This window comes from Meriones unguiculatus, chromosome 2, assembly GCF_030254825.1.
Source record: "Meriones unguiculatus strain TT.TT164.6M chromosome 2, Bangor_MerUng_6.1, whole genome shotgun sequence".
Classification (NCBI taxonomy): domain Eukaryota; kingdom Metazoa; phylum Chordata; class Mammalia; order Rodentia; family Muridae; genus Meriones; species Meriones unguiculatus.
The window spans coordinates 179,622,510-179,649,768 of NC_083350.1; the positions used below are offsets into that span (position 1 = coordinate 179,622,510).

The following is a 27,259-nucleotide window of genomic DNA, read 5'->3' on the forward strand; positions in this document are numbered from 1 at the left end:
TGTCCGTGGATTGCCTAGAACTCAGTCGTAAACAACGCTGGTATTGAGTAAGCAGAGATCCACCTGCCTCCAAGTGCTGCAGTTTAAAGTGTGCACTACCACATCCAGCAAAGAGGTTTCTAAAGTTAGAAGGAGCTTGGATGAAGAGGCAAGATGATGGACAGAAGGTGCGTGTCTAAGTTTTAGAGTTTCTGCTGTGACACAGATATATTTCTCTAATATAGAACAAAAATTTTCTGATTCTCAGAGACTATCGCCATTTATTCATTTTTTCCTCTTGAAATCTATCATTCATATATGTATATGAATGGCACACACACACACACACACACACACACACACACACATATATATATATATATATATATATATATATGAATGAATGAATGACTGTTTGCCTGCATGTATGTCTTTATACCACATATGTGCCTGGTGTCTGTGGAGGTCAGAAGGAGGGCATTGGTCTTCTGAAACTGGTGTTATGGATGGTTGTGAACTCAACAATGAGTTGGTCAGGAACATAACCTGAGTCCTCTGCAAGAGCAACGAGTTCTCTTAAACACTGAGGCATCCATTTTGCCATAAATCTATCATAGTTTTTACTGAATCTGTAAGGTATGGGATTATGTAGAATGTAAAATTTTATAATACATAAAAGGTAAAGTTTTGGAGATTAAGAAATTTATTTAATTAGATATCATAATGTGCTCAGAATTCAATCTAGACTACATGAATTTTGAGCCTTTGTCCGCCATATTGAAAATGTCCCATGAAGAGCTTAGAATGTATCTCAGTGGCCGAGTGTGTGTTTGGCATGTATAAGGCTCTAAGTCAAATCCCTAATATCTCCAAGTACAGACAAAAGCTATCCAAGAAAGATCATCAAACGCATAGACATTTAACTGAAATTTATCATATACTTGATATTTTCAAGTAGCTTAAAAGCATAATTTAAGGAGTCTCTTAATATAAAGTGGTAATGGTTAATCAGCTGTGCCTTTTCACTATTTTACCAAAGCAACATTTCCTTACTGCCACATCCATTTTTTCCATGTAGAATTAATGAAAACTTTGAATGCTCTTTAGATATGACATCCAATAAAAAGAATTAAACCTATGAGTACATGATTTGAGCAAAAGTTTAATCAAATACTTTTTATCCAGTTGCCCAGAATACTTATGAAGCAACAATCAATCAATACTTGTTTCAAATCCAGATTTCTCAAGACTTCATAGTTAGCCAATTTGTATGAATGACTGACAGCTCTGAGAGAAATTTGGGGCCCAGTGCAGATTTCTTTAGGAACTAGGAATGCAGACAGAAATATTAGACATGTAGACTTACTTACTTTATCCCTGGAAAAGCTGAAAAGTTGTTTTCTCTCAGCAAAAAATTGGACTGCTATGACGCTGGCTGAATGACCCCAGAGAACACCGACTGGTTTAGAGATAACATAAGGATTCCAAAGGCAAACTTTATTGTTGATGCCAGCCGTTGCTAATCAGAATTTAAAAGAAAATAAAATGCTTTAAATTATCTTTTGGGAATGAGCTTGGCACATATCTGTCTCTAGGGTGACAAATGACTCCTGATGAACACTAATGCACCCTGTCTTAAAGGAAGAAAAACTGTCCTTGCCTAACTAGACTTGAAGTTCAGGTGAACTGAGGGCGTGAGTGACCTTGAGGCACAGGCTAGAGGAGGAAAAGATAATGTCACTTAGGAATCCAGCCACAGCCTGCCTGGAAAGAAATACACTCTTTCCTCTTAGCCCCAAAGTTCCCTATCTCTGGGACACAAGTAATTTAGACAGCATGAGGAGTAATTTGGGGGCAAAAAAAGAACAAACATTTAAAAGTCAGAAATAACAAATAGAAGTACTAAGAAAAAAAAGCTATTTTTATCACTGTTTAACTAGTCAAGCATACAAGGCCAGCATGCAATCACAAACACTTCCATCTGGGTTTACTGTAGGATCTAGTATTTTGTTGTTGTTGTTGTTGTTATCTTTTATTTTATTTTATTAATTACACTTTATTCACTTTGTATCCCCCATAAGCCCCTTCCTCCCTCCTCCCCTCCCAGTCTCACCCTCCCTCCCCTTCCTTCACGCATACCCCTCCCCAAGTCCACTGATAGGGGAGGTCCTCCTCTTCTTCCTTTTGATCTTAGTCTATCAGAGTGGTGATCAAAGAGCAGGCCAATCAGATCTGGTATTTTTAATCATGGCTTCTCTATATTCAAGGATCATTTCAAGGCAAGGCTGTAAGTATGTGAGTGTGCGGGATGGACTTTAACTCTCTGGTTGTTTCTTGGCCTTTAACTTGTTATGGAGCTGGGATTGTTATGTTTTCCAGTGCTGCTGAAAGTACCAAACAGATCAGTCTAGAGGACCTGAGTAACTAGTCAGCTAGTGAGTTAAATGGGTAATATTTTAGTCCATGCCAAATTAGTTCACCAATCCCTTCGGCCCTTTATCATATAGGTATGGTATTCTTGGAAATCACTGCATCTCACCAAAACCATGTTGAAGTGTTTTATATCAGCTTTTATTAAGTATCTAATTTTTAACTAACATCAGCATTTTTCCTATGAATGATAGCTACTAAATATGGATCTCTATGACCCATACCATAGCTCATATGTGTTCTCTATTAATTTTTCAACAACAGATCTACATGACAGCTTTATAATTCTTGAACTTACATATAATATCAAATTATCAAATTTCAGAATATCTAGGAATTAGAAACCGTATTCTTGACAACTCTCTAGGGTTTGAAGTTATACCGATGTGTGCAAATGTGTGTGTGTGTGCATGTGTATATGTGTGAATGTGTGTGTGTTCACGTCCATGTGACAGTAATGAAAGTGATGGATATGTTTGGGTGCAGCATTTGACAGTGTTAGAAAGATGGCAGAATGGCAAATGTACAAACTGTTCTCTTTCCCTATGTCATCTTCCACCCCGACCAATTTTAATAAAAATTTAAAAACGACTCATTAAAGCACTGGGGTGCTCTCTCATATTTCACCCCAGTGCAATTCAAACGCATTGCACATCATATGCATCATTATCAAACATTCTAGGGCAATAAAATGTGAACTGCTCAAGTTGATCTCCCTGGCAATAAAGCGACCAGGTGCCGCACTTCCGTGCATACAAATATGCGAACTAGACGATTTATGAGGCCCTCGTACTTATCATGATTTATTTTACATACCAATTAAATTGAGCCGAGAGTGGTAATCAAAAGCATGAATGCCCTGGGCAATGTTGAAAGATGTCATCTTAAGGAGTTTTTTTGACTTTTCTCTCCATGCCAGCACCACAGTGCTTGTACTGCTGGTTGTACTGGAAATGAAAGCATCTAAAGAGGCAATGTAAGTAACTGAAAAAAAAAATTAGAATATACTCTTCAACTGATTGTTCACAAGGTATTAGCAAGATAGAAATATTTAAATATGTAATGGTAAAAATGAACCCCAGAGTGCGATAACACATCTCGGCACTCAGAACAATTCACTCACACATTCCTTCCACCAAAGAATTTATAGCAAGAAAGCACAGCATATCCTCCATTCTGACCTTCCTTCCATCTAAAAAATACCGTGAGGGTTTGGTTTGTTTGTTTAGGAACACAGATCAGGAAACAACACACATCACAAAAATCACAGGGCACTCTATAGACAGAAAATGAACAGATAGTCAACGTTTTGTGCTTTTTCTCCCTGACCTGAAGCAGGTAAACAAGTACCAGGAAGCATCAACATACTGTAGCTCATGATCAAATGACAGTTTATTTTAAATTTGACCATCTAAAATGCTTAAGAGTAGATGGGCCAAGACTCAGACTTAGTATGATTTCCTAATGAAACTAAGATTCGGGTCAGACTTTGTGGAGCAAAATCCTATTTCCTATGCAAATAGCAGCCTAGACACCTTGTATGTTGATGGGCTTTCATTCTTATCAGTTTCACTCGCTCCCAAACACAAGTAACAGTAACGGCTCCTCGACCAACATGGAATATGGCATCCTCTGCTCAGATAGAGATCCTCTCTTGCTTTTTGCTCAGAAAATAATTTACTTGTATTCAAAATTGAAATCCTAACGCTTTCTGACTTGATGCCAATATAAAATTCCTGAACCACACAAAGGATTCTGTCACTTGTATAGCAAGAGGAAAGCTGCTTAAATAGAAGTGCTTTTAATTTTTTTTTTCTGCCTGCTGCTTATTAGGTAGAATCAAGTGAGGTAGGGTTGGAAGACAATTCTCAGTGGATCAGGAGCATTTCTGTACATTTAATGAAGCTGAGCCCTGGCTGACCTTTATTCAAGATTATCCTTTCAAAGACATATGCATAAAAAACAGCCTTGGAATGAGAGATAGTGTCTCCCTTTGAAGCAAATGGCAAGCACGCCTGCTACCCAGGATAACAAGGAAGCTTTCTCCAGAGAAGGATATGCATGTCCACTGATTGTATAAAAAGCTCAGATTCCTGAGAGATGGTTTTTTTTCTTCTTCTCTAAAACATCCATGCACAGGCACAAATATGCCTTTGTGAACATATAGCAAATGTGTCGATACTTACACTGTTTGTTTTCCTATGAGATAGATAGATAGATGGATAGATGGATGGATGGATAGATAGATAGATAGATAGATAGATAGATAGATAGATAGATAGATAGATAGATAGATAGATAAATAGATAGATACATAGATAGATACATAGATAGATGGATGGATGGATAGATAGATACATAGATAGATACATAGATACATAGATAGGTGGATGGATGGATAGATAGATTGTTTAATTTTTAAATCTCTGACACTGGCATCTTATATTCTTCATCACTGTAGGAATTTTCATTCCATGGCTCACTTCAAGTGAGCTCACAACATTGTGCTGCTGCCTATACTGAGACAATATACTTAATCTTTAGCTAAGTTGAAATGAGCATGAGGACTGGCAAGATGGCTAAATGCAGGTGAAGGTGCTTGCCTCCACCTGATGACCTGTGTCCAGTGCCCAGAACCCACATGATGGAAAGAGTGAAGAGACTAGCATGCATTGTGCACCGTCCTCCACACTCATGCCGTGGTGCACTCATAGACCCCACACACTCACTCACACCAAAAAAGGAATGTAAAGAAATTATTTTCAACAGTGAGAAAACTCAGTCCTCATAATCCTTAGCAGGGACTGCAATGGTTAAGTATCTGTAGCCTCTCAGATTGATACACTGAATCCTACTCTTTAAGGTAATGATAATAGGAAGGGTTCCTCTTGGAAGGTGATTAGGGAATTATGACCTCAGAACGCAGGTTGGTGCCCTAAATAAGAGATCTGAAGGAGGTAGTTTGTCTCTTTCTTTATGAGAGGACACTGCTGGGAGATAGTATCTATAATTCAAGAAGTGTCCTCCAGACACTGTGTCGACTGACAGTGCAATCTCTGAATTTATGTCATTCAGAGCTATAAAAACTCTATTATTTATAAGATATTCAGAATATGTGTTTACATAAAATATGTAAACAAATTTCCAAATAACTGCTAAAGACAAGGAAGCTGAAACTCAGCTAGGTACAGTCCTTTCTACCTAGCCTATTCTATTGAGTCAATTATTTCTAAAAGCAACTAGAATTCAACCATTCATTCAAGAGCTGATCTTGACAGTGGGAATAACTTAATTTAGTATATATTATATTATCTCCCTAGCAAATAAATACCTCATATGAACAATTTATGTTTAATGAGATGGAGATGATTTAGAATGCCAACTACCGATATCATTTCTCAAAGGATGTCATCCTCTCTTCAGAATTACAGGTATTTGCTAATACCTGTGCTGTGATGAAGATACTGGAAAAACTAGATTCACTCTACCTTAGACTTGTAGCTCTGAGCAGAATAAAGAAGATATATAAATCAAATAATTAGACAATATTTTATTCCACAGTAAATTGCTACACTGAATTTTACATGGATGAGTTAATAGAAAGACATTCAGTGCTTTAAGACATTTCACAATCATTTTGTTGATGCCAGCATTCTATTGAAGAGAGAGATGACAAAACACCTCACTTGTAATAAAGGAGTAGAAAATAAACTAAGGAATTTGTTGAGTGTATTGACACATATGTGTTATTAGCAAAAGAACATTTAAGTATAACCTAAGTGTGAGGCTTATCAGTTCATAGTGTCTACTGCTCTTGCAGAAAATCTGAGTTTGGCTCTCATTATTAATGTCCAGTGGCTCACAAAAAAAAAAAAAAAAAAAAATCCAGATCCATGGGTCTGACAATCTCTTCTCACCTACCTGGACAACTGCACTCATATGTACATACCTTATCCTGAAATACACATCTCTACACATAATTATTTTTTAATCTGAACATTAAGAATCCCCCAAGAGAAACTGCATATCAGCACATACTCATAAAGCCATCTCTGAAATGGGAGAACAAAAAAATATAAACTCCAAAATTGGGAGCCCACAGAAATACAACCTACTTTTTTTTTACTTTACAGATGAAGAAAAATGGAAGGGGGAAAAAAAAAAGAAAAGAAACCTCACCAACAAAAGTTTAATAATAAGGCTAAAGACAGAAAATGATTATTTCAAACTTGGGTCTGGAGTTCTGATATTAACCTTGTTATCAGACCAATAGTGCATAACATGGAATATTACAGATCCAAACTGAACACTAGATGCTGGCAGAGGCAGAGTGCAAATTCTGTATGCAAAGCCAGACTCCTTGACACCTAGGACTTCTCACGTTGTAACATGCGGAGGAGTCACTGAGAGATCAAAATGAAAATGCACATTCTCACTGTGCAAGCCCAAGTTTAGGCTTTACTTCTGTGGTCCCTGATGTTGCTACTTATATTCCCTGAAGACTGTACTTAAAGTAAGAAGATGCTGGAAAGAATTCTGTAGACATCACTACATCCTCTAAAGGACTAATCAACATTTAAGTTTCAGAGACCAACTATTTATTTAGAATCTTATGTAAGTCACAGACTTCATCAGAAAGATGTGCACAGAAACGATTTTTTGTATATCAGGATTGTAAGAACTTCCACATCATAGTCCACACCTGATAGAGCTGAGGAACTCAGGGAATGAACATGAGTACAAGGAAATGTTGGTAACATGGTTTAACATCTAGTGCAGCCTGCCCTGGAACTCGCTATTTGACACAGCCTGGACTCACGCTCACTTTCATCTGAGACTCTCAAGAGCTGGGATTACAAGTGTGTCCCACCATGCCCAGCATCCTTGGGGGATTCAAAGCTTCTTTTACTAATTATTTATATTAACCAAAGAACTGATTCTGCTTTTCAGTTTTTACTTATTAATGCAAATCAATGTAACCAAATGTTGAACTGAATTTCTCCTGAATTGATGTTAAACACAATTTCTTCAAGACAAAAAGAGGAGCCAAGATGCAAAAGAGAATCTCAGAAAGAGAAACCCCCTCTGGTGCACAGAATAACTCACTATGAAATGTCAAGAAACAGAAGAGATGCTACTGAACAAAACAGTCCATGCGTCCAGTCTGTTTCTCACTCATCCTCCGTTATTAATTTTCCTTGTTCTGTGGGCTATTTTTATAATGATGAAGATAATTTGCCGAATCCTTCTCATGTACCAGGCAGCATGCCGGGAGTTCTCAGCTTATCATAACCTTCATTGTGTAAGTTATTTGAGGCTTGCTAATGAGGAGAGAGACATTTTCAGACTCAGTTTGCCCTGGGTCATGTGGCTAATTACAGGTGCAGGGGAGACTCCGCTGACTGTGAGCTCTCCTTTTCTGTTGTATTCTCCTTTTCCACTAAACCACACTGCACATGGTGGGACCACATCTGGGATCACTTCTACCATCAGCTACATTTCTGACCCCTGTGGCCTCACTCTGAAAATAAGTCCCCACTCGAATTTCATTCAGTCTTTCCTTTCCCTACTCTATGACTACTGAATCTCCATGAGAATCACAGTCCTGTGTCTTCCCTGAATCTCTGCACCCTTTTCTATGACCCACTGTACATCCTTCTGGTGAAAGAAGAAAAGAGACTGAGGCAGAGAAGGAAGGAAGCAGGGAGGGAGGGGAGAGAAAGAGGCCTAAAGGAATAAGCAGTAAGGTGAGATTCCTTATAAGACAATTCATTTCAGGTCCTTTCACCTGCTGCATGATGGCAATTTTTCCAGAGATATCAAAAGCATGAATTCTGTAAGTGCAAAAGTCCATTCAGGGACTCACTGGATATATTGCTTTTGTTTACAAAAATGTTGAAGATTACTACAATATGGCAGTCAAAATCAATATTGTAAGATCCAACGTATAAATCATTGTATCATAACTATGTCATCAAATCTATGGAAATTCCATAATACAACTATAATAGAATCAAAACAAAATATTCCTCTCCAGAAAATTACTTTGTCACGTGTTCTCTATTATACACAATTACCATCTTCAGTTTGGGCCATATGAAAGACACATTCCTTCATCCTGCTCTAGTGTTCAAATTATTGTTCAAACATTTAAATCTGCAGCTTACCAGGTGACATTTATGGGTCTGCAAGTTACATACTGGAGCTTCAACAATTCATACCTTGTATCTAAATCAAGATATAACTTGTTTTTCATCAAATTGTAAAACGACAGAGCTCCTAGAGACTCATGAGAAAATATGAGAGAAGAGCCATTTCTTTAAAACCACATTATCTAAAAAGGAAAAATGATTCCGAATCTTCTATATATGTAGTAAGAAAATGACATACCATAATATATTGGGAGAAAAAACTCTAGAACATTAAGCTATGGAATAAGATGAGCTGCATAAATTAATTATTTGTTTTCCACATTCCTAGTGAGTTTGGAGATTAGAAGAAAAAAACACTTCTAACTTAATTTTATGTAACATATTAATAATAAAAGACAAATGAACATATGGGTCTAGGAAAGTGTTTATGTTTTATACTTTTACTTTCTTGCTACAGAGGGATTTAAAAGGACACAACAGACTTTTTTATATTCTCTCTCTTTTCTCTCTCTCTCTCTCTCTCTCTCTCTCTCTCTGTGTGTGTGTGTGTGTGTGTGTGTGTGTGTGTGTGTGTGTGCAATGTGAGTGGAAAGGAACAGGAGACTTGAGAAAGGGTAGCTCAGAGGAGCTGGGGAAAAGAAAAGAAGGGCAAAGTGGTGCAATTCTATTTTGATTAAAAACATAAATAAAAATTAAAGACAAAATAAAAAGGCATTAAAAGCACCCACCATTGATCCTTGTCCCCATGTGTACTATCAAAATGAAACTGCAAAGTAGCAATCGGTTAAAGTGAGAAAGTGATTTGAAAATGAAAAGTAATACTTAAAAGTGGGGCAATGCTCTTAAATGCACTTAAAATAACATAGAATCTACCACCCTACACTTGGAACAGTCCTGAACTGGTGTGGAAACCTGGGTCATTTATAACTAGGAATTCTACACAGGTTCAGGCCTTCAGTCTGAGTTATGTGAGTCAGCACACCACCTTACGCTGATGTTTGTTTGTTTTTTAATTTCTTTCTCTTTCTTTCTTTCTTTCTTTCTTTCTTTCTTTCTTTCTTTCTTTCTTTCTTTCCTTCCTTCCTTCCTTCCTTCCTTTTCTTTCTTTCTTTCTTTTTTTATTTTTTATTTATTACAATGTATTCACTTTATATCCCAGCTGTAGCCCCCTCTCTCATTCCCTCCCAATCCCACCCTCACTCCCTCGTCTCCTCCTATGCCCCTCCCCCAATCCACTGTTATGGGAGGTTCCCCTCCCCTTCCATCTGACCCTAGCCTATCAGGTCTCATCAGGACTGGCTGCACTGTCTTCCTCTGTGGCCTGGTAAGGCTGCCCCCACACCTCAGGAGGAGGTGATCAAAGAACAAGTCACTGTGTTCATGTCAGAGGCAGCCCCTGATCCGCTTACTAGGGAACCCACTTGGACACTGAGCTGCCATGGGCTGCATCTGAGCAAGGGGTCTAGGTTATCTGCATGCATGGCCCTTGGTTGGAGAATCAGTCTCAGAAAAGACCCCATTTTTTTGGTTCTGTTGCTCTCCTTGTGGAGCTCTTGTCCCCTACACGTCTTTCTATCTTTCCCTTCTCCCAAAAGATTTCCTGTAAGCTGCCCAAAATTTGGCAAGGAGTCTCAGCCTCTGCTTCAGTATCCTGCTGGGTACAGTCTTTCAGAGGCCCTCTGTGGTAGGCTACTGGCTACTGTCTTGTTCCTTGTTTTCTCCGGCTTGCAATTTCTATTCCATAGGAACAGGCTTTCTGAGTGACGATTGAGCATCTTCCTTAGGGTCTTCCTTCTTGTTTACCTTCTTTAGGAGTATAGATTTTAGTATGTTTATCCTATATTATATGTCTAATATAAGTATTATATTATAAGTATGTCTGATATAAATATTATATTAGACATTTATATAAGTATCACATATATAAGTATGTGAGTATATACCATGTGTGTCTTTCTGCTTCTGGGTTATCTCACTCAGGATGATCTTGCCTAGTTCCATCCATTTGCCTACAAATTTCATGATTTCCTTGTTTTTAATAGCTGAGTAGTATTCCATTGTGTAAACGTACTACACTTTCTGTATCCATTCCTCCATTGAGGGACATCTGGGTTGTTTCCAGATTTTTTTTTTTTATGAAGAGGCGTTATTTTCAGTTTCTTGTCATACCTTCGCACTTCATTCTCTCAGCCTTTCCCCTCGACTCACAGGGCTATACTTACTCCAAGCAGCAATCATATCAAAAATTAAATATAAGAAACAAAAAGCTACTCAGGCATTAAAAGTCAAAACATGTTTTTACGAACAAAATCCACACTGCTAAGTATAGTTGTGAAAGAAGATGCCATTGATTTCTGTGTTTCCTGAATGTCAGGTAGCAGTGCGAGCATAATACAAGCAGGCTGCCAGAACAGTCCTTCCCTCAAAGCCAGGTCACCAACGCACAGCTAATTCCTGCTGTCTTAAACACAGCATGATGCCAGACAAGGACAGCAGGGTCCAGCCCCTCAGGGATGCGACCTCTTTTACGGAAGGATCATTTTCATTCTGGGAAGCAGAGCAACACATGCTCAGTCCCTAGATCAGCTTCACTCGCCAGCTTAATCCCCATCAATTATAAAGACTCCCTGAGGTAACACAACCTGCTGTCTGCGTTTAAATGCTCTAGCACCAGCTCTATTAATTACTGCAACAATTAGCGATTTTGTTATCATTGTAAGCTGGGTTTTATCTCCTGTGTGTGACCAAACAAAGTGTGAGAATACATTATGATGCAATAAAAAAAGCCCCTCGTTTTAGTTTTAGCAACATTTTTTTCCAATTCGTATTTTCTAGGCAAGAATTACCAGTGAGCAACAGCCCAACCATTTATTGTTTGTCTGTCTGTCTGTTTGCTTGCTTTCTTGCTTGCTTGCTTGTTTCCAAGTCATAGATCTTGCTCTATGACTCAGGATGAACTTTCTGGGTACCAGGATAACCTCCAACGTACAATCTTCCCTCAGAAATTGAATTCTAGAATTAAAGACATGCACCACCACACCGGGCTCATGTTTCATTAATAGCTACAATCCCAGAAAATAACTTCCAAAACAGACCATTCCTAAAAGGGAATTCTCTGTGATTCAGACTGTCTCTCTCCTACTGCCCCAAGTATCTGCATTCATTCTGCAGTCACTTCAGAGTGTAATTATTTTTCTGTTAAACTATGACATAGAGCCATTAAGACAAGATGAAAACATTTTCTCCTTCAAACTTTTAATAAGTCTGAATCTTAACTCCTGGTTAAAGCATGTATTAACATATTTATGACTGACACTGAGTTTCCATTTGACATTTCAGCATAACAGAAATTTTAGCTTTAGTTTTGCTAAAAGAAAAAGTATTTCCATACTTGTGTTTCCTTGCTCGTGTGTACATTCTCTTGCACTAAGGAAATGAGCAAACGTGCTTGAGTGTGTAAGAATGTCTTTCCACGCTGCTGAGGTGCGACGCGTGTAAAATCCAAGCACCAGTACTTGCCTGCTTCTGGAAGAGCAGGACTTGGGGGTCAGGGATGGTCCACAATTGCTGCAAACCCCAGTGAGCTACTCTTTGCTCCATTTCCCATCTCTCCTCCTTCCCTCTTCATTTTCCTCTTCCTCCATTCTCTTCATGCTAGAACAACTGAGCTCCAAACAACAGAAAGTCATATTTAAGCTGGTATCTGTTGCTACATCTCAGAAGATCCCTTTTTATTGGTTAAGAGTTAAGTAGTTAAATTTTAAACTTACCAACTAAATAAGAAAAGAATTTTAAATTTCTTACTTTTGTGTGTGTGTATGTATGCTAGGTTATGTGTGTGAGATAAATTGTGTGTCTATATGTGTGGGATAAATTGTGTGTGTGTCTGCATGTGTGTATGTATGCATGCATGAACTAGGGCCCCATGAAAATTAGGTAACTACCCTACCACAAAGCTATATACACAGCCCTCTTTTCAATTTAATTTTGAGTTATAGTCTCAGAAAGTTTCCAGTCTAGCTTTGAGCAGACTCGGCAGCTCAGGCAGTTGTCATTTTCTTGCCTTAGTCCTGAGTAGGTGTGGACTGATGTGAATACACTTACATATATTTACACAGAGATACAGGATAGCTAGTTAGGTAGATGATGATAGATGATAGACAGATAGAGAGACAGACAGACAGACAGACAGACAGACAGACAGATAGATAGATAGATAGATAGATACCTGATGTTTAATATTTATTACCAACTTGACAAGACCTAGAATACACCTTAATACAAGCCTCTGGGCATATATGAGCGTGATTATCTAAGCTATATTGATTACTATGTGTGTCTGGGAGGAATTTTCTTTATTACCTTCACTGAAAGAGAAATGCAAAGACAAGCATGGTGGCCCACACCATTAGTCCCAGCACTTGGGGAGGCAAAGGCAGGTGGATTTCTGTGAGTTCAAGGCCAGCCTGTTCTACAAAACATGTCCAGGACAGCGAAGGACACACAGAAAAACCCTGTTTTGAAAAAACAGAAACAAAAACAAAAGAAGAAGAAAAGGGAAATACCCATCCTGAATATAGGTGTCAACTAGATAAGAAGATAGAATAAGATCTCAGGGAAGCTTTCTTGCTTTTCTTGTTTGCCTTTATATGTCACTGTGAGTTTATCTACCTGTTGGCATGGTCGTCTCACCTGTTGCTACCATTGTACTGCCCTTCACTGACACTGGAACCCTGGAAAAAGACTACCAGCTCTCCGGGAATCCTCGGTACCAGACTGAAAGTGCTTCGGCATTTGGCCTCCTGTACTGATCAGCTACCAATACTCAGCCCCTTCAGTGTGAAAATGATGTTTATTGGATACATATGTGTGTAAGTATATAGGTATATAGATATGTACATACATATTTATATTTATACATGTACACACATTTTATTGGTTCTTACTCTCTCTACAGAACCCTAATACACACACATACACGCACACATACACATATATAATCCTTACATATATATTATTAGTATTTATATCATATATCACTAGTATATATATAATTGTATATCAGCATTTATACCGTTAATATATATATATGTACACACATATGCATATACTTTTTGGGGGGAGTTGTTTTGTTTTGTTTTTAGAGACAGGGTTTCTCTGTATTGCCTTGGCTGTCCTGAACTTGACTTGTAGACCAGGGTGGCCTCAAACTCGCAGAGATCTGCCTGCCTCGGTCTTCCTGAGTACTGGAATTACAGCTGTGCACCACAGCACATGGCTATATGCAGATACTTTTATGTAGCTAGTTCTTGGTTTACAGTAATTTTAAAAGGTATATTCTCACACTGGATATTTTAGGTCATAGATACATTCTCTACTCTGACTTACTTTTGTACTGTTTATCAACAGGTGAAAATGAAATGGTAAAAATGATTAGAAGCAAATTTACCCTGCCTAAAGAACAGTCTCATACAGTAAACAAAAAGACAAATGATTCAGAGATAGTAACCTGTGCTATTAACACTGATTTTAAGAGATTTAAATGAAACTGAGGAAGACTTATCCTACTGTTTTCTGTTCATAGTTTATTCTTTCATTTATAAGTGAACACATAGCACTGAATTCAAAAGCAGCTTCTATATCTTACTTCAGTTCATTTCCAGTACACTAATTCTAATTTTGGTGTTACAAAAATTTGACACATAATTTTGTACATGTCACAATAAGAGATGATCCGAAAACATCCAGTTTTCTTTTTCCCAACTAATATCCTGCCAAAATCAGAAAATGAATAGAATGTACCAAATATATAATTTATATTGAAAAAAGTTATAATATACTGTCACTTGTATACATATTTATTTGGGGCCAAATATTAGAAGAGCAATTCCAACAACATGAGATCCAAAAATCATAAAGCTGTCAGAAAAAGCCAACTGTGGGTGCATTTGATCATCTTTTCTAAAACTATGTTAAAATTATTAGTAATATTAATTAGTAATTAGTAATTTTAGTAAAATTAATTAATAATATTAATTTTGTTAGCTTATACTCAAGTCAAGGAGATTGGTAATTTCTATTCTTTGAAGTAGATTTTTACTAATGTAGTAATTTTGACATAAGAAAGTCACCATAATCCTTTATATCAGTATAGATATATTACACTTTGCTCTTGAATCATCAGTGCCTTTTTTTAAGAATTAAAGTATGATATGAAAATCCTTAACTCACTAAGTTTTAAGAAAGTGCATTTTATAGATGCTAAAATAATCTTTTCACTGAAAGCTGCTACTCATTCACTCTAGACAAGAAGAACTCAGACATTATATCAAAAGGGAGGAAAGGAGTGATAGCGGAAAGGAGGGAAGGTGGGAGGGCATAAAAGGAAAGTGGGGAAGAAAGAGAGAAAGATGCAGAGAGAGTCTGAGATAGCTTATCTATAATTTGGAGGTGGAGAGAGAAGAACCTCATGTCCAATGCCAGCCTGAGAGGTATGAAGAACTTCCTCTAAAGAAAGAAAGAGGAAAACAAAGGAGAAAAAGGGAAAAAATGTGTATGAAGTGACCTTTCTTATAAAATGTTTTAAAAATTAAAAAATATATGTATACACAACAAAAATAATAAAATTGATTGCTATAATAAACAAAATAAATTGTTAGTAAAATTAATCAAAAGGTTAAAAAATACAGAAAGAGAAGAAAAGAAAATTACACCATAAAAAAGACAACTAATGTTTTTCATAAGAACACAAAAATGTTAAAAAAAAAAAAAAAGCACTGTTGAGGAATTCACTACATTCTTTCACTAAGCAGTGTTTGAATAACTGACACAGGTTAGGATCACATTGAAATTGAAGCTGAATAAATTCTATTCAGCTATTTTCTGTTTTCTATTTTCTTTTTCTGAGATTTCTGAGTGCATAGTTCACCTGAATTAATTGGATGAAACATATATTTTAGAGAGAATAAAAGAAGTAATTCCTGCTAGCATTCAGGAGATAAAGTGAGTCTAGGCCGAAACCAGCTGAGAACCAATTATTGGTTTCTGTGTTTAAACATTCCAGGTGAAACATTTTTCAATAACAAATATAAATGTAGAAGAAAATGGCTGTTTCTCCTGTTACCGTTCAAATTCAGTACCTTGCCTGACCCAGTATCCACGATGAAATGTATGCTGTAATATGTAACAACATTTGTGACATCCAGAGAGCAACTCTGCCCAGTCAATGGTCATGGTGGCTTCTTCATCATCACATGCATTAGCAGGTCGTTCAAAAAGGGAAATCATGGCTGCTGTGAAGGCAATTGCTTGAACCTTGTACCATTGAAAAAGAAGAAAACATAGACAGTGTAACTGCTGTTCGACAGTTCTGTGTCCTTTAAGATTAACAAGGAATGGATCATGAGTTAGGAAGATCTTCTCCAATATTACTTAAACCTTGTAATCAGTGACAGTAGAAGAACAACAATAGAGTTGGTAAAGTGATTTCCAAGCATAGCTTTTCATTATAAGAAGGACTTGCCACCAAAAACAATAAGAATGGGTGCATTCAACAGTAGTGAAAGAGAATTGATTATTAAAGCCTTTTCACTGTCGGTCACATGTCAAAATCATTGAGTAAGTAATGATTACTCTCATCCAAGGTGCAATTTCATAGAAGGAGAAGTAACTGTATCCAATGTCACAAGTTCAGTATTACCATCTTTGATGCCTCTACCCTTTTGTCATGTGATACAAAACATAAGTACTCTCTTAACCAGCTGACAAAGGACATCCCCCATTTCAAAACAATTAATTTTAAAGGCCCATGGAAAGTAAACTCAGACATTTAATGATAAATATTTATTAATATTGGGATCTAATGAATTATTTCATAATGTAAAGTTTGTAAGCATTTAGATTAGAAAAAAAATGACTACATACAGACCAGAAGATCATAATAAAGGTTTGTATTTTATAAGCAAAAGGTGGAATTGTAGTATTACCCATCTCTTCCAGGTCTAATGGCTGTAACTTTATATTTTGTAACACGGAAGGTCATACTCAAGGCATTTGAATTTGAGCTACAGTTTGAGGATTAAATCCTTATTGTGAAGTCTTATCTTCCCCCTCACTTACCTTTCCAGTTATATCCCCAAAAGAAAGAATGGATTCTTTGGGATCAAGAGGATCATACCAATAATCCATGCAGATGGGAGCTCCTTTCAGGCCTTGTAGTTTGTATTGACAAGGAAATTCCTCTTTAGACAGTAGATCATAGAAACAAATCTCTTTGCTTGTAAAAGCCACTGCTATCTAGAGTAGCCAGACAGAAAAACCAAAGGATATTTGGTGGATTTAGTGAAATTGGTATACAAAGCAGACATGAAAATAAATTTCCAAAGTTATTTTCTGAAAGCCTTTAGCAGTGTTATAAAAGTATATATAGTAGCATAAATTGTAACATCAGGCTTGGGGCTGGAGAGATGGCTCAGAGGTTAAGACCACTGGTTGCTCTTCCAGAAGTCCTAAGCTCAATTCTTTCGTGGTGGCTTAGAATAATGAGTATAATGAGATCTGGTGCCCACTTCTGGAGTTCTGGTGTACATGCTTGCAGAACATGGGATACATAATAAAATAAATAAATCTTAAAAAAGTACAAAACATTTAAACCAACATCAGGCTTTCCCCAAAACAAAACAAATACTTTAATCTTGAAAGGCATTTGAGCACCCTTTCTTTCCTATTTTATTCCTACATCCACCAGTATCATCCATCCCTAATGATATTGAAAGTTAATCATATTCAAAATGAAAACGACATGAGTGATTATCTGTGATGTCGTTTTAAGACACCTAAGAGAAAGGCTTTAGAAAGCAAGTACTTCTGCTCATGTCTCCTCCAGGTAAAATGAGATGCACCAAAGATGGATGAAGCTCTCTGTCACTGCTCATGTCATACTTGATACTGGCCAGGAGCTCTATCCTACCATTTTCTGTTCTTTTTTGTTTCCATAGGTAGAAAGTGTATTTATAAACATTTTGTACCTTGTTAACATTTTCCAGAGAAACTAAGCTTGTCACCCACAGGTATTTGAGTTTGGTGGCATCTGAAGTGATAGGAAGTGTTTCTTGCAACTTTAAGTTCTCTCCCCAGATTCCTAGCAAGCCTTCTTTGCTAATAGTCAAGTAACGACTGGAACTTTTTAAGAAAACTACTTTCTGGATGGTATCCTTGTGTTTTCCTGGGAGGAATTCCAGGTCCTTCCATTGGGGAACCACTGTTGCCTTGGCTCTTTCATCTCTCTCGTAAAGTGATAGCAGTATAAATGAAGTCAGCTTGTCCCAGTCAACTAAGCCAGCCCGGGCCACATCCACTTTGTCAAAGAGTTCTCCATACTCTTCCTTTGTGCCCCAACCCACAGTCTCTGTCATCTTCTGTATGAATTCTTCCCTGGGCATACAAATGGTTTGCCTTGGATCCTGAGACTGAAAATGGAAATAAACAACAGAAAACTCATCACAAAGAGAAGATCCTGTGATTCCTCTAGGTTGAAATTAGTCAGCAAGTCTTGCCGCATGGGAAGAAAAATGTCTCCTATTTTGGAGTGTTATTATACTTATATGAATTTGGGCAGGAGTTACAAAATTTGTGGTGCTAGAAGCTGTGTCTTCAATTACAAATGTTAAGGCAGGAGAGCTAGAGAATATGTGTTGATAGAAACAAGGATTGAAGAGATGTGGGGCATTAGCCATGCAGCTGAAAAAGGCAAGTTGTGGATTCAGAACGCAAGTAATCCTGATAACAACTTTGTTAGCCCAGCAAATCCCATTTTGTACTTCTGACCTCCAAACCATAAATCAATAAAATAGTATATGCAAGCTACTATATTTGTAGTCATGTTTTATAACAACAACAGAAATCTAATAAAGTGGTCTAGAAGAGAATGGATAAACCCTTGAAAAGGCTTATTAGAGCCAGTAAAATTATTAAAAAATGAAATTCTAATTCAAGAGTAAGAAATCTATTTCTGTAAACACACTATTCTAAAAGACACTGAAACTGTAGTTATGTTCTAAAAAGCATCTGCAAATGATAAGTTAGCAGATATTAAAGCATGGCTCCCATAGGAAATATCGGGTCAGGTTTCTACAAATGTCTAGGCACACCATTTCATAAGGTGCTAATACATCATTTTATTTTATTGTATTTCTATTAAAAAACACCTTATTTCATATTATTATTACCTCCTCCTTACTGAATTCAGAACCACCTGATTTTAATTCATATCTGAATGAAGTAATTATGTGTGTTTTGAAATTTCCTAATATTTCTGACCTTGGGAACATTAGTAACACTTCATAACTGTACTTGGGATCCATTTTAAACAGCAAATCATGACTGGGTCAGGTAGGGAGTTAGAGGAGGATTGAAAGAAGTGAGAGAGGAAAAGAGGGAGCAACAATGGAGAGAGGAAGGGAGGGGAAAGGGGAAGAAGGAAGAGGAGCAGGTGGGAAGGCAAGAGAGAAAAATGACACAGACAGACAGACATGGAAATGTGGCTCTAAGGAGATGGATAAGACATAATATCCTGCGTTACAGTGTCAGGGCTAGAAGGAGGTGACAGAATATCAACCTCATTTGATCTTTTTGTGAGTCTGAAACAATTTTATTCTTTAAACCCCTGGGAAGGAGCACGAAATTGATGTGGTTTAAGAAGAAGTCTGGGGATGGAAGGCAAATCACAGTCTACATGTATTTCAAGTAAGAATAGAGCTTAGTGTCAGTAGAGGGATTTGTGGTGAAGGAATCAACTTTCCGTATGAGGGAGCCAAAGAGTGAGGATACATCTAGTATATGAGGTATTGTGTAATGAAGCTGCTCTAACAAAAGAACATTTTGTTTGCCATGTTAGTGTCATTCTTCCTCACCATTCCTTTCCCTCATGCACATTTGATTCTGGGCCCATCCTTATGTAAGAATTATCTTTTTTTTTTTTTGCTTTTCATCATCATCATCATCATCATCATCATCATCATTATTATTAGTTACATTTTATTAACTCTGTATCCCGTTCCCTTATTCCCTCCCAATCCCACCCTCCCTCCCTAAGCTTCTCCTTGCCCCTTTCGAATTCCACGGATTGGGGAGGACCTCCTCCCCTTTCATCTGGCCCTGTTTTATCAGGTATCTTCAGGGCTAGCTGCAAAGTCCTCCTCTGTGGCCTAGCAGAACTGCTCCTCCCTTGGGGGGTGGGGAGTCAAAGAGCCTGCCATTGAATTCCTGTCAGAGATAGTCCCTGTTCCCCTTACTATGGGAAACCAATTGGTTATTGAGCTACCACGAGCTTCGTCTGAGTAAAAGTTCTATGTTATATCCATACATGGTCCTTGGTTGGAGAAACAGTTTCAGAGAAAACCCCTGTGCCCAGATATATTTGGTCGTTGTGGGGCTCCTATCCTTTCCCTGTCATACTAATTCCCCTTCTGCCGAAGGTTTGGTTATGAGTCTTAGTATCTGTTTTGAAATGCTGCTTGGTAGGGTCTTTCAGATGCCTTCTGCGGTAGACTCCTGTCATACATCCTATGCACATCTCATTTGTCTTTCTAAGTGAGGATTGATCATCTTACCTCGTGTCTGCTTTCTTGTTTATCTCCTAAGTAATCATGATTCACATTCAGAAAAAAAAAGAATTTTCATTGATTGGCCTTACCCTACGCATTTCTAAAATGGGTATATTGGTATCAGTCATGGCAATGTAGTTATGAAGAAAATCTGAAATATTATTGTATAAGGATGGATGAGCATGATCAGTTAGATAAGAAAGATTTGTTTAGGACTTTAAGTAACTAAATTAGCTTTCTAAAAAATAATTACACTCAATGTTTTGACAGGCATAACCCATCAATCTTACCTTCACTAAATTATTTTTAGTCTGGAAGGTTTAGATAGATGAAATGTTTCGAGGCTCCTATTTTTAGTATAAACAAAGGTAACTGGCTCTCAGTGCACTCCATCAGAGACAAAGCTGAAAACTGTTTTTAAAAATTGAGTGAATTGTGATCTTTAGTGTAGGTTGTGCAGAATAGCATGCAAGTTGTTAGCTTATCGAGAAAACACTTTAAAGCAGACCTTCAGTGTGTGTTCTGCAAGCTAACAACTGTGTGATGTTGTTGAGAGCAGAAACCACTCTGATAATTAACAATCTTCTCTTGTGCCTTCAAACACATGGAATTGCAAAGCTGGCATAAATAACAAGTTATGTTCCCTGAAGTAATATAAACAGCTGCATAAAAAATTTCAGCATGTTGATAATGCCGACATAGACTCAGAGAGGAGATGAGAAGACTCCAGTCTATGGGCCTGATAGAAAGGCGTGGAGGTGTGTAGGACGTCCTCGATGGTCGCAATGGTTCACTCCGTCCCTGTTCGCTTTCAGTTTTAAATTAAAACCGTTTTGTTTTTGCACATCTTTGTTAAAAATGTTCCTCCTTGCCATTCCTAATTTTAGCTCCATGAAACCTACGTTTTGAGGGCATGTGTTTATAAATTCTATGCCATTTGAGTAAGTTGACAATTAATGTATACTACATATATAATATTCTGTATACAGAGCATGTAAGATAATTTAACTCATGTATAAACTCAATAAATGTAAATTATTTGCTAAAGGTCTTAAATAATTACCTGCCCAAAGGGTTAAGGGACCTATAATTACATACTTTAATATTAATAGCCATTTAGTTGTCTAGACATACAAATAGTTTTTTTTTTTTCCTCTGTCATTAATGACTATTGTCTGAGAATTTAACTAAATGTGTGTGTATGAAAATTCGAGGTGTACATTAGTGTTAATTTCAGGAAATTATCTTCTCTATAAGGAGTAGCTTGCTGCAAATTGAGTAAATCTAAGAGATTTACCAGAGTATCAAAATATGTGTAGAACAGCCAAACAACAGAATCTTCTAAAGCTCCCTTCCATGGGTATTTTTCATTGTGATAACAGAGGCTAGATCTGAGCTAAAGGCCAATCAAACTCTTCCAGCTGGTTTTCATACGAAGTACAAATAGCAAGCTGCCCTCACCTAGGGCAGAGCAAAGCTTACCTATTCCTAAAAACCATGACTATCACTGTACAAGATCAACAGCTCGCTAAGGGGAGCAGACACGCCTTCTGTCTTGAGCCATTTTCAATGATCTGCAAAACCAGAGGGAGTCTCCATTCTGAGCTCATGGACTTCTTAGCAGGGAATAACTCCACGGGGAAAAATCTAAAATAACCCCTCAACCTGTAAATGTTCTGACATGCCATGATTTAATTGTTATCATCACTGAATATTAGTATTTTTGGTACCACAACACACACACATACACAAACACACACACACACACACTTGTTTAACTAGAATCTTAAATTTATGACTGAATTAGCATGTTCTTATTTGTGAGTTATATTATCCCTCAGGGTTTGTGTGAGATTCTATCTAGTAAGATAAACTGTATTAAAAATTGTCAGTTATATTAAATGTCAATTATTATCACTGTAGATGCAGCCACATCAAGCTAAACTTGCAAGCATACATATAGTATAAATAGGGAAATACTAGGAATTTGAGCACTTCATTTAATTATAAACCAGTATTAAATAATTAGTTCACATTCTTTTAAGTGAAAGTTGGTGACTATAGCACAAATAGAACTGTTTTCCCAAAAGAAAGTGTTAGTTTTAGTTTGAAAGTGAGACTTTCAGATAAAACTGTTTCATTATGTACTTAAAAACACCTTCTTTTACCCCTCTAAGTACCTGGCCTAGCCTTCTTGAACTAAATAATAATAATATTAGTAATAGTAATAATACTAATAATGATGTTCTCACCTCTCAGAACATCTCTCCTAATTCAGATAAGATGTATATGCAGTTGGGAAACATATAATCATTCTGCTCAACATGACATTTTAAATTATTTGCCAAGTCTGTTTCCTAACAAAACATCCAGGTACTGACTCCAGTTCCTATTCTGAGAACACCAAGAATACATGCAAATATAGCCAGAATGCCTCCCGATTATTACTTGGTACAACTTTAGACTTTAGAAAAAATCTGTGTTTCTGAATATATTTTAAATAAAGAACATTATAGAGATCATTGCATTGTGTATTTTTTAACTGGTAAAGAGTAAAAATTAAAATCTCCAATAATAATCACTTTTCTAGATTTTTTTTCTAGGCAGGAGTCAGAATCACTATGTATTATTTACTAAATGATGTCCTACCATTTACAAATAAAGATATGTAGAAACCAGTCTTTCATTTTGATTTTTCTGTTTACATGGAATCTATACCTTCAAAATGTACACTTACCTTTATCATCACAATATTCCAAGAAGCCTTTATTAATAAACTTTTCTACTATTTTCAATGTTCTGGTTTTATATTTTTAAAAAGCCTATACATATATCTTATATCAAATAAATAATTAATTCTGAAAAAAACTTTCCTAGAAGCAGAATTTCTGAGACAAAATATTTATATACTATTATATCTTAATTTTTCTTTATTATTATTATTTGTTACATTTATTATTATTTATTACAACTTATTTATTTTGTATCTTGGCTGTAGTCCCCTCTCTCATCTCTTCTCTATGTATTATTTTTGATAGACATTCATATTTTTTATTATTTGAGAAAGTCATACTTGTATATATTGGGTTTTGATCAAATCCTCAATTTTCCCCTCCAATTGCTCCCCTCTCCCCACATCTCTTATCTCCCTACTTCCTCTGATTTGTTTTTAAACTCACTTAGTTCATTTAGTACTCTCTGTGTGAGCATGAATATAGAACAGTAGCTGTACATTCATTCCTGTGTACAACAGCACTGTCATGCCTCACAAAAGCTGTTTTGTTGCAGATGTCTATTCTGGTTCTGACAAGGGCTGGTGGTATAGACGTACCATTTAGAAATGAGTTCTTCACAGGCTCTTGTTCCCTGCACATTGAACAGTTATGGATTTCTGCGTTAATTGCTATATATTACAAAACAAACTTTCTTGATAAGGACAAATGAGGTGTCCTAATTTCTGGGTAAAGGGTAAGAAGATGGGGAGGGACCGTTTATTTCTACAGCCATTTAGATTAATAGTATTGGATTCTCCACTATGACCTAGGCAGTGACAGGATTTCCATACAAGGAAGGAATTCTTTTTTTTTTATGAGACAGACCTTAAATTTAATCCAAAAGTGGTTGGTTACTCCCGTAACATTTGTGCTTTATTGCACCAGTGAACATGTTACCAGGCCATTTATTACTGTTACTCACAGGGTTCACAGCTCAGTAAAGCTGTTGATTACTTTTCTCCCCTGGCAGTGTGCATAGAAATTCCCAGTACTGTGAAAGCTAGCCAGTAGAGATGGAGCTTCAAGGTTTGTACCAACTTGATTTCTTCATGTTCTCAAGAATGTGTCATTTTCACTAATAGGTTTGTACCATAAAATTTTGGAGGGTAAACAATAGTAATAACCTGCACTGATGAGAGAGTCTTGTGACACCCCTGACTGACAACTTGAAAAAAATGTACCCAATACCTGCACTAAGCTTTATATTTGATTGACTAATGTATCTGGGAGAGGCAATGTTCTCCCCATATTCCCTCCACTACCCAGTTTGACATTACCCTCTCCATTTAATTTTTAAAACGTTTTCTTCTTCATATAACCTGGGTTCCATGCCCCTTCATTTGAGATACACCCCCTCTGGCTCCTTCCTAGTTTTTGTGACTTTATGAGTATTCCAGGTTAAGTACACATGTCAAAGGCTTTTAGCTAAGCATTCGCATATCTGAGGAGGTGCTAGATTAGCTACACTTGCCTATTTCTTAGTTCCATCTGCTTGAAGTACCTTATTCCATCTTTTTGCTCTAAGGTGATATCTATTCTTATGTTGTAGTGTGTTTTGGGGAAGAAACAAATAGAGCAGTTCCTTCTTTCTAATTCCAGTATTCTAGTCTGTGTCTCTTTCCCGAAGAAATGAGACCATGAACAGAATTGTTATTTATAGATGTGTATTAATTTCTGTCACTTTCTTGATTTTTGTACTGTTTTCTTAGAATGCTTTTTGATTAGCTGTCCTGACATTATTTATTTTGTGAAACCTTTTAAGGGATGCTTATCCTTCTCTTCAGATTGAAGAATCTCTTTTGGTATCCTCTGTAGAACTCATTTAGAAGTCACAAATTCCTCTTATCTATTTTTATCATGGAAAAATTTTATCTCTCATTTAAGTTTTAAGGGGTAGTTTTGTGGAGTAGAATAGTCTGATTTGATCATAAATGTCCATTAAGAACTTGAAATATATCCTTCCAGTCTTTCTGGCTTTAAAGCTTTCCATTGCTATTCTACTAGGTGTTATTCTAATAGTAATAGGTGCTATTCTAATGGGGCCGACTTGACAAGTGATTTGACCTTTCTTTGGTCCTGTCTATTTGGTGTTCTGCATGTTGTGTCTTTGTTACACTTAGACGGTCATCTCTTTTTATAGGCTTGGAGAATTTTCTTCTTGTTTTCAGTGATAGTTTCATGCCTACATAGACTTGTTCAAAGTTCTTGGAGAAAGTGAACTGAGGTTGATTGTGGCAACTGAGATCAGTCAGGAAGCTGGTAGTGCTTTGCTGAATATCAGAGAAGAGTATGGAGTAGCTAGACAGTCCCTGGCTGGGATTTGGCACACTCAAAAGACAGAGAAAGGCTCAGAAGAAAGTAGTGGTCCCTGGAGAATAGTGTTAGGGCTGTGATGTGACTGGGCTAAAGGGTAGACTGAAAAGGTATTCACTTTGGGACTCCAGAGCATGTGGGAAAGCCATAAAGTCATTTGAGTGGAGAAGGCAGGAATCTGGCAGGAAAAGGCACTATGCAGAAGGTACTAGGTTCTGGCAAACAGCCAGGGATAGAAATGACACATCCTTAGTCTTTGAAATTCCTTGCTAAATTCCTCTCCAAGTGGTTAGACAAATTTATATTCTTATTAGCAAAACATAAGGTTATCTATACTGAGGACTGTGACCAAAATAGGGATTTGTTTTTATTAAGACTCACCAGGTAATGTTAATGCATAATTTTTAGAACTAAAACCATTTATATGCTTTTTTGGAAAAAGGCAATATATTCTCAAAGCAAATACTAAAGTTCATCCTTTAAATTCTGCCAAACATATGTCCTAAATATAATAGCAATACTTAAGTAATTAACCAAGTAACATTCACTCTTTTCTCCTACTTAGAGATTTGCACCTGCTGACAGGAATGCACATGTAAGTTTAAATCTGTGAGGAGAGCTCAATCCAGCTTGGGGAAAATTCTAGACATTATCTCTACTGCCAATGTCTGTCAATGGATAAGTGTGATACTGGCCTAACATTCATTATCCTTATTCATTGTTGAATATTTGCTAGCAGAACCTGAAAATAGAGTTCAAAGATAAAAGATTTACTTCCAATCATCAACTTATGAGTAAATATACAAAAAGATGAACACCATAGAAAGCAACAAGAAGTTAGTTTACTCAACAAACACAGAGCCATCCATTCGGTGGCAAACACTGTTATAAACACTCAACATTAACTTTAAACATGGCAAACAAGTTAAATTATCTTCAAATACTTTCTTTCAGTGGAAGCCAAGGTATGGCAGTTATAATGAGTAATGCAAGCTCCCTAAATTACTAAAAGTAACAAAGGCTAGAGCATCACACTATTGTTTTTCTTCACATTAAATTCCATGTGGCATTTATGCTTGATGATGTTATGTAAACATCAATATTAAGGAGATACCTTAGCTTGTACTTTTTCTTCTTTTGTATTTACTACAGACCGTTGGAATTCAACAATGCTGCTCTTTCTGTACAAGAAAAGTTCATTATAGATCTTTAAATCCTGTTTTCTCCAGACCCACTAGTTTTATTAAGCATTTCAACAAATTAATATTTTTCCCAGAAACTGTGTGATTTTTTCAATGTTCCATTACAGTTGAATGAGCATACACTATCAAAATGCATCCTTTCTCTGTATCTATAATTAAATTTAAAATTAACATGCTGCTTTCTCATGCTTCATTCCATTGTGCTTGCCTCAATTTCCCTCAGTTATAAACCATGCTGGTTATGAATATGTATTGGAGTCACTGTCAAACACTGTGAACATTTTTGAAGCAGAAGATAAGATGCATTATTTCAGAACAAATGCATACATTTATGACATTCCCTGCAATTTCCATCTGTCTGAGAACAGTCACGAGAGGCTGAGTGACAGGACAGGAGAGATCAGTTTGCTGGCTCAAGTTTATAGCTTTACCCTGCTTCAATGGTTTAGTTAGTTTCAACTTTCACTTGCTGTTTGATCGCAGTCATTCAAGTTCTCACCAATTCGGATGGAGTCAGCCTATGGTAACTAGCAGAAGCATAGGCCTAGAGATCCTTGAACTTAATTTATATGTTTACAATAAATAAACTCTGTGGTGTTGGAATTGAACTGGAGATATTATGATAAATTCATTATTTTTAAAAAAATCTATTGATCAATGAAGTATAGATATTGATGTGGATAACTATAAATAAATTCTAGCACTGTCAAATAAAAAGGAAGCAATGTCATTTCCAGTAGCAGTAAGGACACAGTTTCTCAGATCATAATTGTCTAAAATCTATTTTCCAATAAGTGGAACTGGGG

At 36.7% G+C, this 27,259-nt stretch overlaps 1 protein-coding gene across 1 annotated transcript in view; it reads right to left on the minus strand.

Moving 5' to 3' along the window:
- Wdr49 (WD repeat domain 49) overlaps nucleotides 1-27,259 on the minus strand; it is a 166,757-nt gene that overhangs the window by 115,149 nt on the left and 24,349 nt on the right. Inside the window, exons 3-7 of the mRNA XM_060376946.1 lie at nucleotides 17,588-18,028; nucleotides 16,680-16,856; nucleotides 15,701-15,875; nucleotides 3,226-3,393; nucleotides 1,350-1,498 (exon numbers count right to left, since the gene is read on the minus strand). Of these exons, the coding sequence (XP_060232929.1) occupies nucleotides 1,350-1,498; nucleotides 3,226-3,393; nucleotides 15,701-15,875; nucleotides 16,680-16,856; nucleotides 17,588-18,028 (1,110 nt within the window). The remainder of the gene's footprint in view (nucleotides 1-1,349; nucleotides 1,499-3,225; nucleotides 3,394-15,700; nucleotides 15,876-16,679; nucleotides 16,857-17,587; nucleotides 18,029-27,259) is intronic.